The sequence below is a fragment of the Arvicola amphibius genome, chromosome 7 (assembly GCF_903992535.2).
Source record: "Arvicola amphibius chromosome 7, mArvAmp1.2, whole genome shotgun sequence".
Classification (NCBI taxonomy): Eukaryota; Metazoa; Chordata; class Mammalia; order Rodentia; family Cricetidae; genus Arvicola; species Arvicola amphibius.
The window spans coordinates 118,145,463-118,169,625 of NC_052053.1; the positions used below are offsets into that span (position 1 = coordinate 118,145,463).

At 40.5% G+C, this 24,163-nt stretch overlaps 1 protein-coding gene across 3 annotated transcripts in view; it reads left to right on the forward strand.

Moving 5' to 3' along the window:
• Nucleotides 1–24,163, forward strand: part of Slc25a21 (solute carrier family 25 member 21) — a 480,209-nt gene that overhangs the window by 333,762 nt on the left and 122,284 nt on the right. For all 3 annotated transcript variants that reach the window (XM_038337579.1, XM_038337578.1, XM_038337580.1), the window contains exon 3: nt 6,156–6,239. In XM_038337579.1, coding sequence (XP_038193507.1) covers nt 6,156–6,239 — 84 coding nt within the window. The remainder of the gene's footprint in view (nt 1–6,155; nt 6,240–24,163) is intronic.

The window sequence follows — 24,163 nt, forward strand, 5'->3', positions numbered from 1 at the left end:
GAGTGTGTTTCTGCCATCAGCAGGTGCTTTTGTAGAGCAGAGAGATTAAGTACATATGGTGGGAAACTGTCTGACTCTGTGCTTTGGAGGGCCTTTCCCCAAAGCTGATGAGCTGGGTGTATATAAATCAGTTTCAAAACCTCTGACATGCCTTTGCCTGTTTGATCCAACTTTGACTGTGTTCGTCCGATGAGCAAGAAAGTAAACAGACTCGGTAGGGGCAACATCTTACTTCGGGAAGATAGACTAATTACAGTGACTTAAAATCTTTATTTAATCTTCCCGCAGTTATCCTTTTAATGTGTTCTGTAATTACAAACCCTTTGGTCTGCTAATCTTTGATTCATTAGTGGGCTTCTTAAGTGTTTATTAAGGAGCACATGTAATATTCTGGTAATTACTAATAATCTTCGTTCATAGCGCATTCACTAAGATCTCTGCAGGGAGTTCCATTAGGTTCATCACCGCTTACCAGCCACAGCCTCTATTAGCAGGGTCGTACTCCTGAGAAACAGAGAGGATTTATACAGTAGCATGGGATGCCCCTTCTCTCTTGTGACTGAGAAAATCAAAACTTAAATCTAACTGTTACTCTTCCTCCAAAATTCAATCGACCTGCTGTCTGCTGTTCTGTTGTACCACTGAGGAGAAAGGCCGACTGGGACCGTGTTACGCATCACTGGAATTGTAACTGAGGCTGCCTAGTCCATGTCTCCAGCGTGCCTCGCCTGCTTTGACACAAAGGGGCAATTACTGTATGGGCTAATGCGCTGTGGTGGCATACAGTGCCACTGAAGGGGAACAGGCTGCCGCTTAGCGCTTTGGTGCCCAGAATCCCTGCATCCCCACCCTGAGTGAAACCAAACCTTGCCACCTCCTCCTTGGTAGCTAAAAATCCCTTTAATAGAGTATAGGCTTTGACAGGCAGACGACACATGCAAATAGAAGTGATGATAAAGAGACGTGTTTGATGTAAATGGTTTCTGAGGGCTGAGTCGGAGGAAAGTCAATGGAAGAGAGCACAGAAACTGTGGCACTAGACGATCTCAGGGAGGCGACAGCAGAAATTAGCTCCACGTATCACACAAAGTCAACTGGCTTTGACAACAGCACAGTGAGATGACTCACAGCCTTTGCCCCCACATTCCCTTCAGCTCCCTCCTGCAATGTCCTGCCTCTCTCTTGAGTGCATTGAGAAGAAAAAAATGGACCTCTCTATTGTCTTTATAACAGTAATTCGGTCACAGCTGGAATCTCCATCTGAGTAACTGCATTTAACAGGAAGAATGGTTGCTGCCCATGAGACAAACTAAGCAACACAGTAACACCTGAGAGCTATGCAGTGTCTAACATCGGTCAGAACATGAGTGGGAGCAGGGCTCGAACCCTTGCAGTTCTTCAAAGGAGCCAAAGAGGTTGTATTACATGACTGGGAAACTGTCTCCCTTAGCATAGAGAACGCAGCTTGGAAAATGGTGAGGTAAAGTGGAAAGGAGGAAGGAAATAGCTGTTTCTACAAGACTGACCAAAATCCACTATAATTATATCAACTTAAAACAGCCTCCTTAGAGGAACTGATAACTCTCCAGTCAGAGTACAGTGTAGGGTAGCTAAATAGTGCATACATTCTTGTGCCAAGCACGGGCACGCCATCTGTAGAGGCTCAGCAGAAGGGACACTGCTCTCTGCCTTCCGTGTGTTTGGACCTCTGACTGCCTGCATGTCATAGAAAATGCTCCGAGTCTTGCTGCTCACTGTGCCCTCTTCGCCTCTGTATTGCTCATGCAGTACATGAACCTTTGCATCCCCTGCCCGCCATGAATGGAGCATTCATGCATGGATCACACCTGGTCATCCCACTGACCACTCTGAAGTGCCTGTTCTAAAATGGGATGAGAACTACTGGAGTTCAATCACAGGGTTTTTTTTTTTTCCCCAAAGAGATCCTTCCCTTGTTTCCCTCTTTCACAAATTACAATTTTTTGTTATCAACAGTTGCTCCACAGGAAGTTCATTTCCTGCGTCAGGATAGTAGTATTAATAAAATTCACACTGACTGGCAGCTGACATTCCAAAATGCCCTTTCTAGACATTATAACTTGTATTGACAACCTCTCTGTACATGTCTGCTTCACCTAACTCACACATTTCTACAACGAAGAACATGCATCCCAAGGAGTGGGGTGCACATGGCATAACACTGTTCGATAGCTCACATTTATATAAGTGTAAAGTTGATTGCAACTCTTTTTTTCTATTCTGGAAAATAAAACCATTGCTCCTAGGGAGTAAAGTGCCTATACTTCTAATAGCCATGTTGGTTATGCACATTTGTGCAATCCCGCCTCTGTCTGAATTTGTCAACATCTTAGAGAAAGCTGGAGTTTCTTAACCTCAGCAGTTAAAGAAAGGTTAACATTGACTAGAATTTGAATGTGCTTGCATTGGTCCATCTGCTGACTCACAGTATTTCCTGGAAGCAAGGTCACACATCTGTAACATGGCCACCCAGAGAGCTGAACTGCATAGATACAGAGTTGAGAAAAGATAAATATCTTCTGCTGGGCTTTGGTCCTTCTCACCTGGGTCCCCTCCTCGAAGCCTGATTATGTCTGCACCCACCCTGAGCAAACAAAGCGCCATGTGCTTGCAGAGTGTTGTAGCATCTTCCGGAAGGAGACCCAAGCAGGCTGCTAAGGTGGATGAACGCTTCCCTCATTTCTCTATTAGGAAGCACAGCTTTCCCTCAAGGGCCTTCGCTCCTTTCCCCACCTGGACTGCTTTCTACTAGTTGGCTCTGTTTGCATTTTGAGCCTCGTGAGGACCATCTCAAACCTGCTTTCCTTTTGTGAATCTCTTCCTGAGCCTTCACAGAGAGCAGTAATCCCACTGCAGCCCGGAACACCTGGACACAATGCCCGTGCTACTTAACATTTCAGGTGTTTGGGGTTAGCAACAACTCTTGCATTTTCAATTTTGTTTTCTCGCATTTCTTTCTCATGCGTCTTAAAATTGGCCATAATGTGCTGAATCACTGTGAAAGCTGTAACACCCAATGTCATATGGCATACATTAAGAGAACACTTGACAGTTTAGAAGAAAAGCATCGACAAAAGAATTTGACTAATGTAAAAGTATTTAATGAAAGATTATTACAGATGTCATGAGAAATGTATATGTATATTTAATTCTTTTGTGATACATGAAATGTTTTAAATAATTTGATTAAACAATTATAATAGAAGAGTTTTTGATTTCTCAACTAAACATAAGAAAATGGTTCATAGCCAGCAATGAACACAAGCGACAAATGTGCAAATGCAGAGATGGGGATGGTTATTTGGACTAAACCGAAATCGTATTTTAGAAATTGCTCTGCACGTTACTTGCTTATTTGTTCTACAATCCCATAATAGCTCTCCTATTGCATTGCTTTCTGTGTGGTGTTAAATTATCTTAAAATAAAAGGTTACCTCCTGTACAAACTGTAGTCCGGAAATACCCAAGCTATCACACCTCGCTCTTATTCTGGACAGACCTCTCACCGAGCCCTTCAAGCCTGTGGTATATAAACACAGACACACCTCTGCATCTAAACCAGACTGAGCAAGCCAGCTCTCCCAGTTTATACTCTTCTGATAAGTTCAGTATATTTAGTTTTCACGCGTGCATGCATGTGTGTGAGTGTGTGCATGTGTGTGTGAATGTGTGCATGCATGTGAGTGTATATCCCTGTGTATGCATGCACACATGAAAACCTTGGATGTCATTCCTCAAGTACAATCCACCTTGGTTTTTGGAGGCTGGATTTCTCACCAGGCTTGGGCTTGCCAAGTGGGAGAGACTGGTTGGCCAATGAGCCATAGGAATCCCCATCTCTACCTCTCTGGTGCTATAAATCTCAGTGTGCACTACCATACCTGGCTTTTTCACATGGGTTCTGGGCACTGGAGGTGAGGTTCTTTTTTTTTTTTTTTTTTTTTGGTTTTTCGAGACAGGGTTTCTCTGTAGCTTTAGAGCCTGTCCTGGAGCTAGCTCTTGTAGACCAGGCTGGTCTCGAACTCACAGAGATCCGCCTGCCTCTGCCTCCCGAGTGCTGGGATTAAAGGCGTGCGCCACCACCGCCCGGCTGGAGGTGAGGTTCTTATGATTTCACAGCCAAGGGTTCACAGACTGAACCATCTGCACAGCCCTGCACAATTTAAATTTAAGAGTGAAGCTCTTGTTCAGAAACTAATCTTCTAAATTAATTGTGCTAGTGCAGCTGCAACTATGACTGAAAGCCCCACACTAAGCCAAATATAGCATTTAAAGTTGAACAATGCCCAGCACAGTGTTGTGAAATGTGGCTTGCTGTGTCAAAGACGAGCAGTAGAACCTGTTGAAATAGCAACAAAAAGTGAGTTAAAGAGGAAAAAGACTGTCCTGAATTTGCACACCTTTAATTACATTCCTGCTGCTCTGCTTTCTGGCAGCAAGCCCTCATATGGAGGTTCCTTCCGCCTTCTTAATTGTTCTTCACTTCATGGTCCCCCTCTATACTACCCTGTCAGCCACTGAACATTAATTTAGGGATTTGTTTGCTATGGGACAATGGTCTTGTACCCTGTAAAGATTTGTCACTTGTATTGGTTTAATAAAATGCAAATTGACCAGTAGTCAGAAAGGAAGTATAGGCAGGGCCACCAGAACAGGAGACTTCTGGAAAGAGGAAAGGCTAAGCCTGCAGTCAACACCCAGATACAAAGGAAGCAAGATGAGAATGCCTTGTTGATAAAATGGACCAAGCCACATGGCTAACACAGAAAAGAATTATGGGTTAATAGAAGATGTAAGAGTTAGGTAATAAGAAAGCCTAAGCTAATCAGCTAACCAGTTTATAATTAAGAGGCCTCTGTGTTTCTTTGGGACTGAACAGCTGTGGGACCAGGTGGGACAGAAGCCTTCACCAACTCTGCCAACATTTGTTTGTGACAGGAACTGTTTTGGAAGAGCCAACTGACACACCCAGACAGATGCTGTCCTGACCCCCAAAATGATCAACTTTCCATTTTACAAAATCCAGGGTAATTTCAGCTTCACTTCAGTTGCCCAATGGGTTCAACCAGATGATGCATTCACTCTGGTCTGAGGTGACACTGGGTTTTGATCAGAATCCCCAGGGATGAGAACTGTAAAGAGCATTATCCCTAAAAAAAAAATAAGTGTGAATAGCATAATGATAAATATATGAAAAATATTCAAAACTATATAATATCAGAGGTAATTCTGAAAAGCACCTACAAGGGAAAAAACAAACCAGGTAAAATTATGGCAGGAAGCAGAAAAGGAAGAATGACCTTAAATCAGAATTTAGGATAAAGAGCAAAAAAAATGAAGGGTAAACAGACTAGACAAACCAGAGGTTGGATTAAAAATGGCATGTGATAGAAGTGAATATTTATTAACACCTCATTAGAAATAAACCCCAGGGCAAACACAGAAAAGCTGAACTGTCACAGTGGAGGCGTCCACATGTGGTGGGCTGCAGTGAAAGATGGGTGGTTATTGCGAGGAAACAGAAGAGAAAAGAGAAAGGCTTTGGGAGACGGAGCAGCAGCTGTGTGCAGAGCCTGCACCTCTGCAAAGGCCTTGGCCCATGCTGGAGTCGTAATGGTAAATTGTAGCACAATCAGTTCCAAGTTCGCCCTCGGAGTCTAATTTGTCCCATGTTAGTTCCTCTGTGCTTTTAAACCATTTTATGAAATGCCTATTGAGTAACATTAATTAGAACTTTAAATGTGTACTTCTTTCATATACGTCTTCAGATTTCTGAAGTATTAAAATACTGCATGGCATCTGTGAATGCTTTTTACACACACACACACACACACACACACACACAAACACACACATCTAAATACCTTAGGATGTATTCGTCTGGTTGAGAAATAGAAATATGGGCTCTAATGAAGTACAAAGGGTCAGTACTAAGGTAATACAGATGAGGTAAAAGTTAGATAAGAACAACAAAACAATGAAATCCATAGTAATGGTGAGAATATTTTAAATTACTCCTGAAAAGCTACATGTCTAAAACTTTTTAAAACAAGAAAAGCCTTTTGACCAAGTTTTTAATGTACTTTTTTTCTGTTGTTGCTTGATATTTTTTCTAGGTTCCAGGTTCAGAGAAATGTTATGGACCCACAAAATTATAAAAGCTTAGGAGACAGCTTTCGGATGATCTTCCGAACAGAGGGGTATGTAATGTCTTTCTTGCGTGGACTGCATATTGATATGGTTGTTCTAAAGTATTTCTACTTGACAAGTTTTCTTGTTTTTCAATAGTTTGCTTTGCAATCCTAGTCATACTGGAGAGAATACTCTTAAAAGTGTGTCTTCCTATTTTGTTACATTTTTCTTAATTTGAATGTAAACTCAATATGTATATAGTGGAAACTACTCCAGAGAAAATTAATAGCCAACCTGATGACTTAGGGAAATTGATAGCTTATGATACTAAGGCCATGAAGTTTTCTTAACTGTATTATCCAAACATAATAGTTATATTTACTTTAGGACTTAAATCTAATACACAAATTGATTCCTTGTTTACATAGAGGTTTGAGAATCTATAATCAGGACCTTCTCAGACTTCCCCTTGTTCCCACCTCTATTCCTTAGAGTCAGCTGCCCACCCCCAAACACACTTTCTACCAGGGACCCCTCTGTGACTGTCCTGTACTGGGACTTGGGTACATGATTGTTGCTATCATTCCTGTACTCCATTGCCATCTCTCCAGAGTCCTGCAGCAGTCAGCTTGCAGGAGCCCCTTCTTCCACTCTGTCTCTATTCCTAGGAGTCTCTGTCTCTTGATGCAGACCCCAGCCTCCCTAGCTCTTCCTGGTGACCCCTCTCAGTTTCTCTTCCTGGTTCATCTGCAATCCCTTCGATCACTGATGTAGGTGTGTTTTCTATCTATCTGATGATTTCATTGGTTAATTAATAAAGAAACTGCCTTGGCCAGCCCTTAGGTGGGTGGAATAGACAGAACAGGAAGAAGGAAGGCTCAATTGCTCCGCCTCTCCTCTCAGAGACGGCCGTGCCTCTCCTCAGGGAGACAGATGCAATGGAGCCAGCCACCAGGTCAGACATGCTGAATCTTTCCTGGTAAGACACCACTCATGGTGTTACACAGATTATTCGATATGGGTTAGTCAAGATGTGAGTAAGAGGCTGAAACTAATGGGCCAGGCACTGTTTGAAAGAATACAATTTGTGTGCTGTTATTTCGGGTTTAAAGCTAGCCGAGTGGGATCCGGGCGGGATGAAAAGCAGGCCTGCCCGCAGCCCCTAACTACAGATCATTATCAGACCTATAGAAACATTCTCTACAAGGGATTCCAAAGACACCACACTTGCCTAGATTCCAGAGAAGTCATGAGTAACCAAAGAACTGAATACCTACCAAACAAAGATAAGCCCAAATGTTGACATCAAGAAACATCTCAAATGTCATAACTTCAGATGCTTATATCCCAGCACAAAACCAACACGAACAGCCAAGACAATAAGCCTCATCCTGAAACCAGTAACCTTATTGCAGTAGGCCCTCAGAAATGCAATTTAGCTGAAGCAAGAGCCAAAGACTTCAAAATAGAAATTATGAGAATGTTCAGGGACTTTATGAAAGACACAAATAAATCTATTAATGAAGTCTGTGAAAATATAAACAGTTAAATAAAATAATGAAAGCAAGACATGAAGGCAGAATTAAAGAAACAGAATCACTAAAGAAAACCCAAACTGAAATAAAACTGCAATTGAAAAATTTAGGAATTCAAACACAAACCTCAGAGGTAAGACACTCCAAAGAGACTATAAAATGTGGAAGAGAGAGTCTCGGGTATTGAGGATAAGATAGGGCTGGAGAGATGGCTCAGCGGTTAAGAGGACTGACTCTTCTTCCAGAGGTCCTGAGTTCAATTCCCAGCAACCGCATGGTGGCTCACAACCATCTATAATGAGATCTGGTGCCCTCTTCAGGGGTGCAGGTACACATGCAGGCAGAGTATTGTATTCATAATAATAAATAAATAAATTTAAAAAAAAAGAAACAGAACCCCAGACAAAGAAAATGCTGGAACTAGGAACTACAAATACTAGAAAAACATGAAGTATTTGTATTTCTAGATCTGGGACACCTGAGTCAAAATGCTGTTTTCCAGTTCCATCCATTTGCCTGCAAGTTTCATTTTTCTCTCATAGTTGAATAGTAATACATTTTGTATATGTACCACATTTGCATTTCCAAGCTCACAGCTATTGCAAACAGAGCAGCAACAAATACAGCCAAGCAAGGATCTGTGTGGTGGGATGTTAGGTCCTCCTTTGGGAATATGCCAAGCAGTACGATAGCCGTGTCATGTGGTAGATCTATGTTTAGCTTTTGGGGAGCTCTGCACAAGCAGTGATTCAGGGCCCCCCTTTCACCTTGTCCTCAGCAGCGTTTCCTGACGTGAGTCATTGTGTGTCAGGATGAAATCTGTTTTGTTCTGTATGCACATCCATGCGCCCGCAAACCGCAGCGATTGTGTACGTGTCACGTGACAACTTGGGGAAGCTGGTTCTCTTTTCCTACCATGTAGCTTCCAGGGACTGGGCCTGGGTTTTCAGAACTGCTGACAAGTGCCCTTTCATCAGCCCAAATTTTAGAAGTATTACTATATATACTCGGAATTCTCCAGGTAACTCTGTGTGGTAGGTTCCCTCCCAGTTGTACAGAGAGAGGAACTAAAATTTCAAGAGGTTAGCAGTGTTAGGGCAAGGACCCAAACCCAGACCTACTTAAGCCAAAAGCCCAGGCAGCTCACTGTTTTATGTGTCAGGTGACGCTGTGAATGCCATTCTGCTTGGTCATTATTTCAGTGAGAACTCTATCATGGATATCCTGCCGTGCCAACATAATAATGTATTTATCTGTATGCTACAGTTTGTAAGATGAACCTCTTTAGTGATCTTTGTGAGGTTTTCCCCAAGATTTTCACTATTATAAACAGCATACTCACTTATATGTTTACATATTTTATATATCTGTGAAGCTTTAAGACCAAATGTTATGTACATTTTATTTTAAAGATATTAAGAAATTGTTTTCTATCTTTGTATTGACTTTATGCCCTTAATATTTAAGAATTTTTATTTTTCCTCACCCTCCCAAGATGATTTATTACTTTTGAATTATTACTTGGGGACTGTCATTAATGTGCATCTCCTACTTTCCAATAAATCAGAAATGAAATTGTATTACATGTTACTGGACCTGAACATACTAGGGGCCATTTCTTTCATTAATTAGCTGTTTGTACCCTTTACCCATTTCTCTTGGGTTAGTCCTTTTTTTAATTATCATTGATTTGTAGGAGATTAGTACAGATTATATTATAAACATAAATTCTTTGTCACATATGTTAAAGACATTATTCCTAATTTGGATTTTGTCTTACAACTGTTAATATGTGAATCATTCTGGAGTTTGGGGTGTTCCAGGTCATGATTTTGTGGGAATATCTCATTTTCCTTTGAGCTATGTAACACTATCATACTAAAAAAATACGAACCAAAGGAAAAAAATCACATTCTGAACCTCAAGATAATAAACTTTTTTCTGATATTTTACATTGACATTTTAAGTTTACCCAGAAATTTTCCATAATATTGTGTATAAACATTAAATTTCACTTTTAAATAATTAGACAATTGTCCAAATATCACCTGGAAATCTGTCCTTCATTCACTAATTGGAGATGCAACACTCCAGATAACAAGCTCCTACGCGCTCCCCATCTCAGCTTTCTACACTGTTTTTTTTTTTTTTCCCCATGGCCCATTGTTTCATTACATTATCCATCTCGAGACAGGCATCATGCTGGTCTAATTATTTTATCTGTGCCAGTATATGATACTTTTTAAATAATTGTATCAGCCAAGTATTTGGGGACTATGTAAAAGCATGCCCTATGGCATAAAGTTCAAATTCCTGTCATAGTGCACAGAGCCCCTGCTGCATGTGCTCCTTCCTCTTAGGCTCATTTCTCATACACAGATTGCCATGGGAAAAGCCAGCAGCACAAGGGCTTCTGATCCTCTCACTCTTAGAACTTTTGCAAGTTAACTTCCTGGAGTACCCCATCACCTAATCCGCCTAAGAAACTCTCTTCATTCAAAAGTGACCGCATTTCACCACGCCTGCACACTTTCTCTCTAGTGTATGCTCAATTATTTCCCTTCTGTCCCCATACATATGCTGCATAAAACAGCCCCTATGTTGTTGGCTTTCGTGTTCCGTCCTCAGAATGTCCATTACTCATTTAGCTTTGCCTGCCCGGTGCAATGTTTGGTCTGAGGAGAGACAGTATAAGTACATTAAACATGCAGTTTCAAAGTCCCCGTAGCTACACCAGACTGCTGCAAATCAAGCAGATGAGTCATGCTGTGGTCCACACTCTCTGAGGATGTGATAATGGAGCATCAGACATCGCCAGCATACTTGTATTTATGATAAGGGGTATAAATCATGCTCGTTCTGCTTAGTAGATATACGAAATTAAAGAAGTCATAGTGTATCACCCAGTCAACAAGATGTCCTTCCCAGTCAAACAGTCCTGCTAGCATCAGCAAAGCTCTCTGAACTGAAATGGATATCTCCGAATTAGATGTGGTGATCCTTCGCCAGGCTCTTTATTTCATTTATGTTTTAGGGAAAGCTGATGTCTCTGCTTTGATATCAAATAATACAGCAAACACACAGTGTGTGTGGTCCTTGTGCAGCAAAGTTGCCCTTTCCTATGCTGTACATATAATTGCTTCTACAGCAAATTGACTTTTTCTGCAGTGCCTGTAGTTCCAGACATGCTGTCACTCAAAGATCAGAGAGCTCTGCTCTTAGAAATAGAAGCCTTTTTGTTTTAAAAAGGCTGCATGCAGATTTTGACACCAAATAAGAACGTTTGAAGGAAGCTAAACAAAGGACAGCAACAACAACAGAAGCACATAAAAGAATGAGAAAAACTTTTTAATACACGCTGTTGATTTTTTTCCTCAGTAAAAACCAGCCTTCTTTATTTCCTTACTTGGTTTCTAGTGCACTGTGCTCTTGGGGCTGGTTTCAGGTGCATATAGGCCTGTATGAGCTCTAGAAGGAGAGACTGGTTCATTTGCTGGTGGCATCTCCAGCTCAAAGACACTGCAGTCTGTTAACGTATCTAGTCTCTGCGCACACACCCACTTCCCCACTGTAAGAGTATGAAGTGTCCTCATTGCCGCTCTTAGCCATGCGATCCCCACCTTCGTGTCCAGAATTCACCATACTGTCAAGAAGACAATTTCTCAAACACCACAACTTCTGCCCCTTCTGCTTGTTCCATTTTCTTCCTTGTTAAAGACATGGCTTTTTCAAGAGCGACTTAATTTAAAATTTTTTAAACCTTTACAGATTCTCAACAGAAGTCTCCATGCTTTGTAATTCTCTTAATTTGAATTCATGTGAAGAGCATATAGAGAGAGAAACTCAGAACATGAACGTAAGAAGATTTGTCCCTGTAACTAGAACACCTCCGTCACCCTCATTATTCCTCCTCTCTCTCTGCCCTGACAGAAGTACACTAACCAAACAGCCTATGTACTGTGAAATAAAGTAATCATGAAAGGTGACAATGGCACAGTCAGTTTGGTTGGGGGCTCTAAATTCAGCAGGTTTCATGTGCAGGCTCACCTGACAAACTGCCTGACACCCTGTCTACATGTGTTCGTGCATCAGGCTTCTGTTCCCTTGGACTCAGTACATCTTATGAAGGTTTCCCAGTCTGCTTTGTACTTGTCATTCTCTTAAGAAAGACTGCTCACGTGGAAAGAACAATGCACCATAATCAAAAAGGTGGTTCTTCCAGGAGGAGAAGCCATCCTTATACCTCAGCTGCACTGACCCCTGCAGAAGAAGGACATAGGAGAAGAAAAAGGAGGATTGAGTTTTATCAAAAGAGTGGAATGGGAAAATTATGTTAGTAGACCCAGGATAGTCTGATCACCCCCACTCCTATTCCTCCTCCATTGCTCCAGTGTCTACCCCTCCTGAAATAAAGAGGAAATAGGAGTTTCACAGAACTTAGATCATGCTGGTTATACAGGGAAAAGAAGACGTTGCAACTTGTATTTTTATCAGTGTTTTACACAGTGTCCTAGGCTTTCTCGTGTGTCATTCTCAGCACAACACATCATCTGAATTTGGGGGGGAGGGGTAACTGAAGTTCAGAGAAGTTCAATAATGTAGTCAAGGTCATATGAGTATTAGTGCCGTAACTATATTTTTTATTCTACTGTGTTGCCTTTCACTAAAAGACTGCATTTTATTATATATTGATTAGAAAAAAGACAATGTGGAAATAGTAGCCATAAAGCTACAATTTTGAAATAGCTATTATATAATTTTTGGTATTTTTCTTTCAAATCACACAGCAATTTAAATCAGTCTCTGTCCCATCTTTCAGTGAATATAAAAGCCCCCAGCAACTGATGTGTATCCAGTCAACCAAATCTTGGTGATTCTGAGGAAGCACCTCAAGCCCCTGGCAACTCAAGACATAATCCAATCATACCACATTCCTTGCAGCCAAGTGCACAAGTTCGTGGTTTTGAGTCTGCTCTCATCCTGTATGATCCTCAGCTCTCTTATGATGGTAATTTTTGGTCATTGGTATGCTTAAGGCCAGTAACTAGGAAACAACTAGCTCAGATTAAACTCAGTTTCAAATGAGAAACATGTTGATTGCTGGTGCCCTCTGAAACATGGTATTCTTCAGACAGTCTTGCTGTAGAAAATATGTGGTTGCGTTAGGGAGAGCGTTTGAACTGTGTTTTGCTTTGCGATTTGTTTTCTGTAACCACGGATGTTGCACCAAGTATCATCTTACAATCAGACCACTTGGTGATTATAATATTTTCTAGTTAAATGACATTTAAGGCCTCATTTTATGAGCTCCAGCATAATTGGCTAATTTGGTAAACTCCAGATGTGTGAGATAATGTGCCACTCATTTAAGCGCCTTTCAGACGGCAGAAATGGCGCAGCCCCAGGAGGTATAATCACCCCTTCTTGTTTTCATTAAGAAGGGGAGTGAGTGGCTTGTGACACAGACAAAGGAAGAAGGATTCTACCAGTCTGAATCAACAACTTGCTAAGATTTGAGCATTTTACTTTTAATCAGTGGGCTCACTCAAAGACCTTCAGTGAATCTTCTTTATAACAAAGTGGTTTGCTGGACTTAACGTGGCTAGCTGGAAAAATCAGATAAATCTAGTGCTGCAGAAAAGGCCTAGAAACTGCCCCTCAGCTCATGTGAAGAGAGAGGAACCGTTGGATTTACACAGGCAAGGGAAAAGACAACCCTTGCCAGAGCTGCAAATTGTAGTTACTTTGGTAATCAATATCTTTACCACCTAACAGATTGGAGCTGCCCAAGACCCAGTAGGTGTTTCTGTTGGTTTTTCCTCTTAACAGAAATCAGCTCATCCATTCAGCATCGCCAAGCTGGGGTGGAATAGATGGTTTTCCAATGCTGTAATTGGTCACTCCTACCAGACTGTAGAACTGTGTCTCACTCAAATGGGTTCTGCATGGCAGTCCTCAGCGGTAATCTCCAGTATATGTTAGTGTCGTTGATGTCATTGTTTGCAGGGCTGGTTTGCCCAAGTGTAATCTTTTTTTATTTATAGATGCAGGTCTAAGTTGGAGAACAAGCCATAGTAACTTTATTCAGCAAGTCTTAGACATGATGGGCCAAGGTCCTGAATATGGCATCCAGTAGATGGAAGCCATTGTCTTATGAGTTTTCAGTTTTGGAAAGGAAGACAAGAGATGCCCAACTGTGGGTGATATGGATGCATTATCATTCTTAGATGATCTGTGTTCCTTTGATAAAATGCATGCTTCTTAGGATGATGTACTAAAATATAACCAATTTGTCAAAGGAACACAGACCATTGAAGACTGATAATGCTATATCAACATTATCCACAGGTGAGCATTATTATCTGCCCCCTTTGATGTCTTTGGGTGATTGACTCCAGGATAATTAGAGATGTCTGAAGTTTTTCTACATGGGGATTTAACACACATAGGATAAAGGATCTGGTATTCTACTGTCATTGCTGAGCTTATGCAGCTCTGGAATAGTCTTACGACACTGGCTGTGCTTTTCACACACCTTCTAGGTGATTTGGAATCCCGACAGTATTGCTATATCTACAACTGTGGTCTGGCCTCTACTGTTTGTGAAATGTGTCCGTGTGCGTTACTGCACCTGATACTCATGAGACAGCACAGGTAGACAGGTGGGAAGAGTGATTCCAGTTTTCTAGGCCCTTAAGTATTTGCTCATATTATGCCTATCCTTTCGGATATCTTGAGTCATCTTTTGATGTCTATAATACTAAATACAATGTAACTGTGGTTTACATGGTTATTATACTATATAATTTAAGAGAAAAATGACAAACGGAAAGCCAGACTTGATGAATACCATCACAGTGTGTCTTAGTTAGGGTCATTATTGTTGTGCTGGGACACCATGACCAAAAGTAAGTTAGGGGGAAAGGGTTTGTGTGGCTTACACTGCTATATCATAGCCCATCAGTGAAGAAAATCAGGACAGGAATCCAAACAGAGCAGGAACTTGGAAGCAAGAGCTGCAGCAGGAGCCCTAGAGGGGTGCTGCTTACTGGCTTGCTCCCCATGGCTTGCTCAGCCTGATTTCTTATGGAACCCAAGACCGCCAGCCCAAGGATGACACCATCTACAATGGGCAGGGATCTCCCCCATCAATCACTAAGAAAATGCAATACATGCTTGCCTACAGCTGGGTCTTATGGACGTGTTTTCTCCATTGAGGTTCTATCTTTTAGATAACTCTAGTTTGTGTCGCATTGGCATAAAACTCTCCAGCATACAAAGGTTATAGATGTTAGGTCTATAGTTTATCAAAACCCTAGATACAAAATTTATACATCTAGATGGCCAACTGTAATCTCTTTTTACCAAAAGGTTGTATGGTTAACAACTAAAAACTTTGATTACTTAGCAATTCAGTGTTGTAAATAAAGGGATAAAGGGATGAAGGGCAAGAAGAAAATTCAATGACATTTCAATTTAAGGGGAAAAAGTGCCACTGCTTTCTATTATATTATCTGTCCTCTTGCCAACTACCTAACACCTGTTGGTGTCAGCTGCTCTGGATGGTAAAGTGGAGTGGTCCCTCCCCAACCTCAACAGTCAGAGAGCAGATGCAGAATTTTCCCAGTCCAGGGGACACAGTCCCAGCCTTCCATGTCCCAGGGATCTGCTTCCTTTTATCTTAATCAAAGGTCTGATGTCAGCTCCTAGACCTTCTAGCTGTCATCGCTGCAGTTCGTAAGCTCACAGTTAACCCGAATACCTCCAGCCTCACACCGACAGTGCTTTCTGACTTAACCAACTGGTCCTTGGCAAGGGTTTAACTGTTGCCACAAGATAAGTGAAAACGCCTGCAGTGATGTCAGCCCGTCAGCAAGGACTGATTAAGACACCGGGTACAGCCTGTCTCGGTGCTTGGTGCTGACAGCAAGGAAGGGAGGGCCAGATATCAGGGGGAAGCTGTCTCTTTTCCAGAAGGTTGGAATCTTGATTCAGAGCCTGAGAAGAAATGTCTCATTGAAAATGTATTCAGGCCCATTTCGGAAATTATTCTAAGTTTTTAATAGGCTAGAAATGTTGTCATTTGGGGCAAAAAAAAAAAATGCCTTCACTAAAACCAAATCCACCTTCAGATGAGAATAAGAAAGAAAAGATTCTAAAAGCATTGTTCTTCCTGGGTCCAGTTCTTTTATCATAGAAAATACCTTGCATCAAATTTTACATACAGAGAGTAACAGGGCAACTATTTTCTGTGCAACACTAAGACCACACAGTTTGGGGATGATTTTATCACACTAGCTATGCTTTTTCTTCGTGTCTTCTAGATTTGTAGCTTGAAGAAGGGGAAGACTCAGGCACTATTCCTCCGGTAGTGATTTTTTACAACTGTGTTCTTGTCTTTATTCTTTATAAAATGTGCCTAATACTCATGAGACCCCACAGATAGACAGATAGGAAGTATCTGTTTTCTCTGATGAGAAAACTGATAGGAAACAGTAGAGAACTTGTCCATCAGATGCATTTGTGACGACTAATGTGAACGCAGAGGCTTCTTCTTGCTCTATTATTCTGTCTGTTCTGTTAGTAACTTGAGAATTATTTTAGTAATAAGAGAAGCAAAACTTCAGATGGCCTCTTTTCCATATATGGATGTAAAGCATTTACATATCTCATCAACTGGCTAAATAGCATGTCGGGGAGGTAGGAAACAGATATGACCAGTTACAGGAAGGGTTCCATTCACAAGGAAACTTCGGTGGAAAGGAACTTAAGAACTACAAAACAGATTGGACATTGTGATCAGCCCCATAAGAAGCATTTTTAAAAATTTAGATAAGGAAAGAAAAGAACAAATAAAAGTAGGTTCAATGTATTCTGAAAGGCAATACTATCATTCCTGAGATGAAGGTACATGATCATTTAGACTAATCATTTCACAGTGTCACCCACTGTAGGTCTTCCCACATGAACAACACGGATCTATGATTTGGTGTTTTTACCTCAGTTCTAATATTGAATGATGACCATAAAACTTCATAAAATATGAGGTAGGCCATTTAATTTAAGGTATTTGGATAAATAGAGCCAGAAGAGGGTCAAAAGCATCATAGGACTGCACTCAACATCACTTAAACCTGGAGCAGATGTCAGTCTGTCAGTCACCATGTGCGATGACTTTGCTCTGCTTCTGGTCAACCCTGTACTTGTAATTCCTCATGTCTGACGATAGAGAACTCACACAGAACAAACCTCTGGGTGCCAGGAATGCTAACGTAATCTCAGTCTTGACAATAGCATAAATAAATGAGAAAATAAACTTGCTTAGTAAATAATGTTGTTTAGATATACACAAAATGAAAAACAGATAAAAGTTCTTAATATACTATGTTTATGTGTCCTCAGTATCTAGTTTGAATCTTACTCAGATAACATAGGCATTGTAGATTCCTCCTAGCTTTTCTGAACCAAATGCACTGGGAAGAGGGACACAGAGAGAGAGATGAAGGGAGATGGGTGTTAGAGGGTTTTGGAAATGCTTAAGGAGAGGTTGTATGTTTGTTGTTAAACTTACTTTAAAAAATTATCTAAAGACTTCCCTATGTTATAAAAGAATCAAAAACAGTCATTAGAGTGAAAGACATGTGCTAGATTCACTATGTAAAAACAATAAAATTTCAGAAATTGGTGCCCTTTTAAAAAGCCAAATAATAAAGAGTAGTAAAATATAATCCATTAGTCAACAGGTCATATTGATACCCACGGATCTGGCTTCATGTTTAAAATAAAGCATGTGTTAGGTTGTGGGTGTTTTTTTAAGTACATGCTTTGATCCCCATGGCCTGGCTCTGTCTGCAGTATACTTTCAGTATGTCCTCCTGGAGGCCAGCGCAGGTTTCCTATCGCCCACTGCAGCTGGAGGTACAATGATTATAAAGTGTGCTCATTAGAAAGGAAGTGCACTGACATTTAAGTTAGTTACAGTGGTTTAACAATGGACATGGGTGTAGAGTAAGGAGAATTTTGGATGACTTCCTAGTTGGGGGGCATCAATAACTAATAATGGCTAAATAATGTCACACTTTCAGACATTTTAATGGTAATTGAGAAATTCTTTTATTAATTTCTGACAATTTTAGATCTATGCATTGTATCTTGATCCTATGCAGCCCCAACTGCCCTATCACATACCATCTGGACACCTCCCAGCATGTCCCATTCTGTCTTCATTCCCTCTTCTTTCTTTGTTCGTGATCCATGAGTCTAATTAGTGATGCCTGCTTATAGGTTTTGTAGGTTTGGCTTGTGCAGGTCTTATACAGGTTTTGTGGAGATAACCATAGCTCTGTGAGTTCGTGAGTACAATAACTGTTCCATGACCAGAAGACAACATTCCACAGCACTCTTCCCCATCCTCTGGATCTTACATGTTCACTGTGTCCCCTCTTCTGCAGTTTTCTGTCACCTTTGGAGGGCTGTAGATCTAGATGACACACCTAGAACTAAGCACTCACAGATCACTTAGTTTCAGCACTTTGAACAGTTAGGAGTGGTTGTAATAACTGCTGCCAACTGCAAAATAAGACGCTTCTCTGGCCATGGTGAAGGCCATAACTAAATCTATGTGTGTAGACATGAGTATTTAAAAGGCTGTTCGATAGTGCATCCACTTTGCAAGGCAACAGTAGTAGGTTCTCCCTTAGGGTCTCTGACCTTCTGAGCCATTTAATGCTTTCTCATTGACTCATGTGATTGACAGCCACTAAGATGATCCCAGTGATCATCACATGTTGTATGTGATGATTATACACATCACAGACCTATATAATCCTTTCCTTTGAGTATGGGTTGGAATTATTCATTCTCTTCTAATAGAAAGATGGAAGAAGCAACTGAGATACCACTTCTAGGGTGAGTAGTAAAGGCTATGGTTTCCACACTGAAGGATCCTTGTTAGTCTTCTTGTTGTCTTGGCCTCTTGGTTTTTCATTGTTTTGAGTTTAACTGCCTAATGAAGAAGCCCCTGTTTATAGAAACCATGGGTAGCTTCAGCTACTGGCCAATGAGAAAAAGGAAGCCATCCTTCTTGCAAAATAACATGACTGATCTTGGAAATGAGTTTTCTAGGAGCACTTAGATAATCCAGTTTACAACATGAGCATCAGCTTTTTTAAGAAAAAAATTATTGATTTTATTGAACTATATATTTTTCTCTGTTCCCCTCTCTCCCTCTCCCCTCCATTTCTACCCTCTCCCATGATCCCCATGCTCCAAGTTTACTCAGGAGATCTTGTCTTTTTCTATTTCCCATGTAGATTAGATCCATGTATGTCTCTCTTAGGGTCCTCATGTTGTCTAGATTCTCTGGGGTTGTGAATTGTAGGCTGGTTTTTCTTTGATTTTTGTTTAAATGAGAAAGCATTAAATGGCTCAGAAGGTCAGAGACCCTAAGGGAGAACCTACTACTGTTGTCTTGCAGAGTGGATGCACTATCAAATAGCCTTTTAAATACTCATGTCTACACACATAGTTTTAGTTATGGCCTTCACCATGGCCAGAGAAGCTTCTTAAAGCTTAAGAAGCTTCTTAAAAGCCACTTGTGAGTGAGTACATATGTTATTTATCTTTCTGTGTCTGAGTTACCTCACTCAATTTGATGTTTTCTAGACCCATCCATTTGCCCGCAAATTTCAAGATGTCATTTTTCTGCTGTATAGTACTCCATTGTGTCAATGTACCACATTTTCCTTATCTATTCTTTGGTCAAGGGGTATTTAGGTTGTTCCCAGGTTCTGGCTATGACAAACAGTGCTGCCATGAACATAGTTGAGCATATTCTTGTGAGAAACTGAATAAGAGACACTTAGTGAAACTCTTCCTTGGTTCCTGACCTACAAAAATTATGATGGTAGTCTATTGCAGCTAGATGTTGGGGGAAATTTGTTAAATAGAATACTCTACTGATGTAATATATAAAAACAAATAAAAATATCTTGACATGATAAGTTTATTGACCTCCTGTATCTTGAGTCTTTTACATTTTATCACACCAAGTACCACCTATGTTTATCAGGTTTCCAACAAAAATATCAAGCCACGTGTTTTGGCTATAAATATGGGTCCTTAAGTACTCCCAAATCAACCCTCTCTGCTATCATCTTCCTTCCCACCCAACTTCAAGTTTTCTTCATTTTTTTTTAACACATCAAGAGTAATTTGTGTTATTCAACTACTCTTGGGCATGAAATCTGAACTAGAGTGTGGTCAATCTACCATGGGTCACATTTTTAAATAAAAATGACTCTCTGTGTGTCTCTGTGTCTCTCTGTCTGTCTCTGTCTCTGTCTATCTGTCTCTGTCTGTCTGCCTGTCTGTCTGTCTCTTTCTCTCTCTCTCTGTCTCTCTCTCTCTGTCTCTCTCTCTGTCTCTCTCTGTCTCTGTCTGTCTGCCTGTCTGTCTGTCTCTCTCTCTCTTTCTCTCTCTCTCTGTCTCTCTCTCTGTCTCTCTCCACTAGCTATACAATGTCAGTAGCCCCCTAGCTAGTGATGCTGTTCTATGTGCGCTTCCACCATCCATGCTGGACCTTATAGCGTGAGCTTGCACATTCCTTTTGCATGTTGTCACAACTGCCATAAACTGCCCTGTTGTGTCTGGAAAACATGCTTCTTTGAAGTTATCCACCACTTGTAGCTCTTGCCTCCTCTTGCAAAAAGATCCCTGAGCCTTAGAGTAGAGAGCTGTGATCTGTGCCAACCATATAGGATTAAGTATTCCATGGTTTCTTTTTCTCTGCACAGTGACTAATTGAAGGTCTCTGTGTTAACCTCCATCCACTGCATGAAGATTCTCTGAAGAGGGTTGAGAGACACATACTATAGTATAGTAATACATTTATGGGTATAGCAATATTATAAGGAGTTGTTTTAATATTATGTTAATTTAGCAGAATAATACTATTGAGTTATCTGCTGGGGACTATTACCAACTACCTACAGGTTCTTGGCCTCACTAACAGTGCCTGGGATAGGTTCCATATAATGGAGTGAGCCTTAGATGTAAGCAGAAAGTTGTTGGTTACACCAGGAACATTCTTGCCATTATTGCACCAGTGTTCATGTCTTGTCAGACCAGTTATTAGTGTCACTTGCAAGGGTTCACAGTTGGCTGAATCTGATGGTTATTTTACTCCTCTGGTGGTGTGCATGGAACCATCCAGCACTATGAAAACAAGGCAATAGGAATGACATTCTTGATTCTTAGCCAGCAGTTGCCTTTCCCCCATACTCCTTTAATACCGATCTTTCTATCCTACTTCATTTAATCCTTTGAGATTTCAAGCCCTTAATCCAAATGGCTCATGACAGCCAATGTTGCAGTTTCTGAAGTCTTTTATGCTTTAAAGAGAATAAACTAACCACTGAGTGATTGGAAATCTCAACATCCTTTACCTAAAGGGAGATATGAGAAAGTCCAAGCTCGGAGCTCTAGAGGATCTTCTTTGTTAGGAATCTCGAAGAAAAAATGTCATATGAGGCATCACACTGCACAAACAGTAAAGTGTGCAGTTAATTGCTATGCCTAAAATAAGAATGGAATCAAAACAGAAACTTACTTTGACAGATGACTTTTTATATTCTGTAAAATGGTAAAACTTCATGAAACTGCTTCCACATTGGAACATAGAATTTGGGTAACCTAAATCTGTGTTCCTGGCCATAGTCACTCAAATATGGCTCCAGAATGAACTGCCACTTACACTTTAAAAGAAAGGGGTCAGGGAGAGACTTTTTCTACTGAATGTAATTGAAATGATTACCAAATTTATATAATTATACATATACAGTCAGTCATATTCATATATACAATAGAATCAAATAAAACAAATATCAAGAGAATGTCATGACTTTCATGGTGTCATTAAAACCATGATAAATTGCCATAATAACTTATAACCGTCTTAGGAAGACAGTATTGTTATTTAATGCCATGCAGGTATTTGGAAGACAAGAGCCTGGCTTTGGGTATATAGTTTTCTAATTCATGGGATTCAGCTGTGGCAAGTAATGCTCTGTGATATTGGAGAATCCCAGCAGCAAATCCAAAGTCCAAGTACAAAGGTCCAAGAGCGGTGCAACATAGTACATGTCCATTGCTTTCCACTTCCTGCCTTTATGGCACGTCCTGCTCGCAGATGTTGTGCTTTTTCTTTCAATGTACATGGGAGAAAAGATAAAATATAAAAGGTAGACTATGAAATATCCTATTTTGGAATCATCTGTCAGGAACTTGTGTGGTGTGTGTGTGTGTCTGTGTGTCTGTGTGTCTGTGTGTGTGTGTATGTGTGTGTATGTTATGTGTGTTGCATGTGTTAGTTACTGGGCATCGTCCACCTTGTTTTTAAAACCAGGTTGCTTTCTGCTCTGGAATTCACCATGTAGCTAGGCTGGCCAATGAGCCAGGGATCCTCCTATTTCTGCCTCCCCTGCTCTGGGGTTGTAAACACAGGCTACCACTTTGCTCTGTGGGTTTTGGGATTAAACATGGGTCCTCATGTTTGTAAGGCAAGTACATTATCAGCTGAAATAAGTCTCAAACCCCCAGGCAGGGACTTCTTATTGTTATTTTTATTGGGCTAAACTATATGTAGCATAAATGTTATCATTTTAGGCATTTTCAGAACATATAGTTTAGTGGCAAGAAGTATTTTCCCAGCTGTGTAGCTGTCTCTAGACCCTTTCATTTTGCCAAACTGAAACTGTATCCATTAAACAATAATTCCTCATTCGTCTCTTCTCACCCTCCCTGTTAACCTCCACTTTACGTTGACTCTTCTTTACAGTTTATATCTGTGGACTCAGGAAGCACCTGTCCTTTCTGATTAGCTGATTTATCTCACTTGGCACAGGGTGCTCAAGGCTCATCTCTCTGGTAGCACAGGTCAGAAGTCCCTTCCTTTTTAAGGCTGAATGTCTTGTCACAAGTATATGCTGCATTTTGCCTGTTTGTTCACATCCAATGTCAATGTGCATGTGTGTTGCTTCCTCCTTTGGGCTATTGTAAATGTTACTTTTTCTGTCATGTGTGTACGGCTCTGCCAAGCCCCTGCTTTCAGTCCTTTGGGGAATGTAAGTTATGAGTGGCATGGCCAAGTCATATAATTCTGTTGTGTCACGGACACATTTTTAAAAGGCTGTAAGAAATGTGTTCGAGAACACAGGGAGCAAAGGTCTGAATTTTCCATAGTTATTTGAAAACTGTAAAAAACTAAAATAGGTCAAAAACAAAAGTTCCTAATGGAAGTCTTGAAAACATTATAATGTAAAATAAATATTCAATCATCAAGTGTTCAGGACACATGGTATATCATCATATTCAGTTTGCTAATCATGTTTAGGATTAGCAAGACAAGACACTGTATATAGTAGTATCAGACAACATATAGTATGTAGAAGCTAAGCAATGTTGCATTTAGTTGATATACACTTATAGGAGTAATAATAATTCATATGCTCTTGTTTTACAAGTAATGCTTTCAAGATACTAAAGCAATATTATTAGCTTGCCAAGTGCCAGATACCTTCTAGGTGCTTTGTATACACTAATTCATGTTGCCATAGCAATATTCTTGTTGTGGAGGAACTGGAATTCTTTCCATTCTATTGGTAAGTCCATCAAAGCCAACCATTAATGTAACTTGTGTAATTCCTCTTCGTTTGCAAAGTTTAAACTCAGGTGATCAGGATCCAGATCTTTGCTGTTATTGTTTTTAAAGATTCACTTTTTAAAGTAAGTAAATAGTAATTTTTGACTAGGTAGTTGGTTCTCATTCTTAAAAATTTGGTGGAAATCTGAGAAACTAAAGTTTCTCAGCAACGTCACCTAGGGTGCTTACCACTTCTTACAATGTGACTGTTTCATTGTTTTAAATTGCTCCTTCAGGGTGATGGGAACACTACTGAATATATTTTGGCACGGGCTTGGTTATGCATGTCTGACACATGAAAAAAACACTGCCATGGTGAACAGACTGTCCTGTCTTTCTCCTTAAAGCCTAAATTGCTCAGGGCCACTGGATACACTCCATGGGTTTCAATTTGACACTCTCCATTTCCTCCTCTCGTGTTTGTGGATCTCCTTCTCAGGATGCTGACATCTTACCTTTCCTACACCCTGTCCTCCCTCCTTCCTCTGCCCCGTCACCCGTCTTCTGTGCTTAACCTTTTTCTTACACCTTCTTAGAATGTTTTTGATGGCCGCCATCTCCAGGGATGGGGCATTCCTTGGGGAAATCCATTTGCTTTCAGCCTTGGCAGGGAAATTGGTTATGAGAACAAAAGGCATATTCATCTGACCTTAGGATTCTCAATATTTTTGCCTTCAGCTCTCTTTTTTACAAACTCTTTGTTCACCCATGTTACACTCCTAAGTTACCTGTCTCCTATTTTTATCTTTCCTTGGAT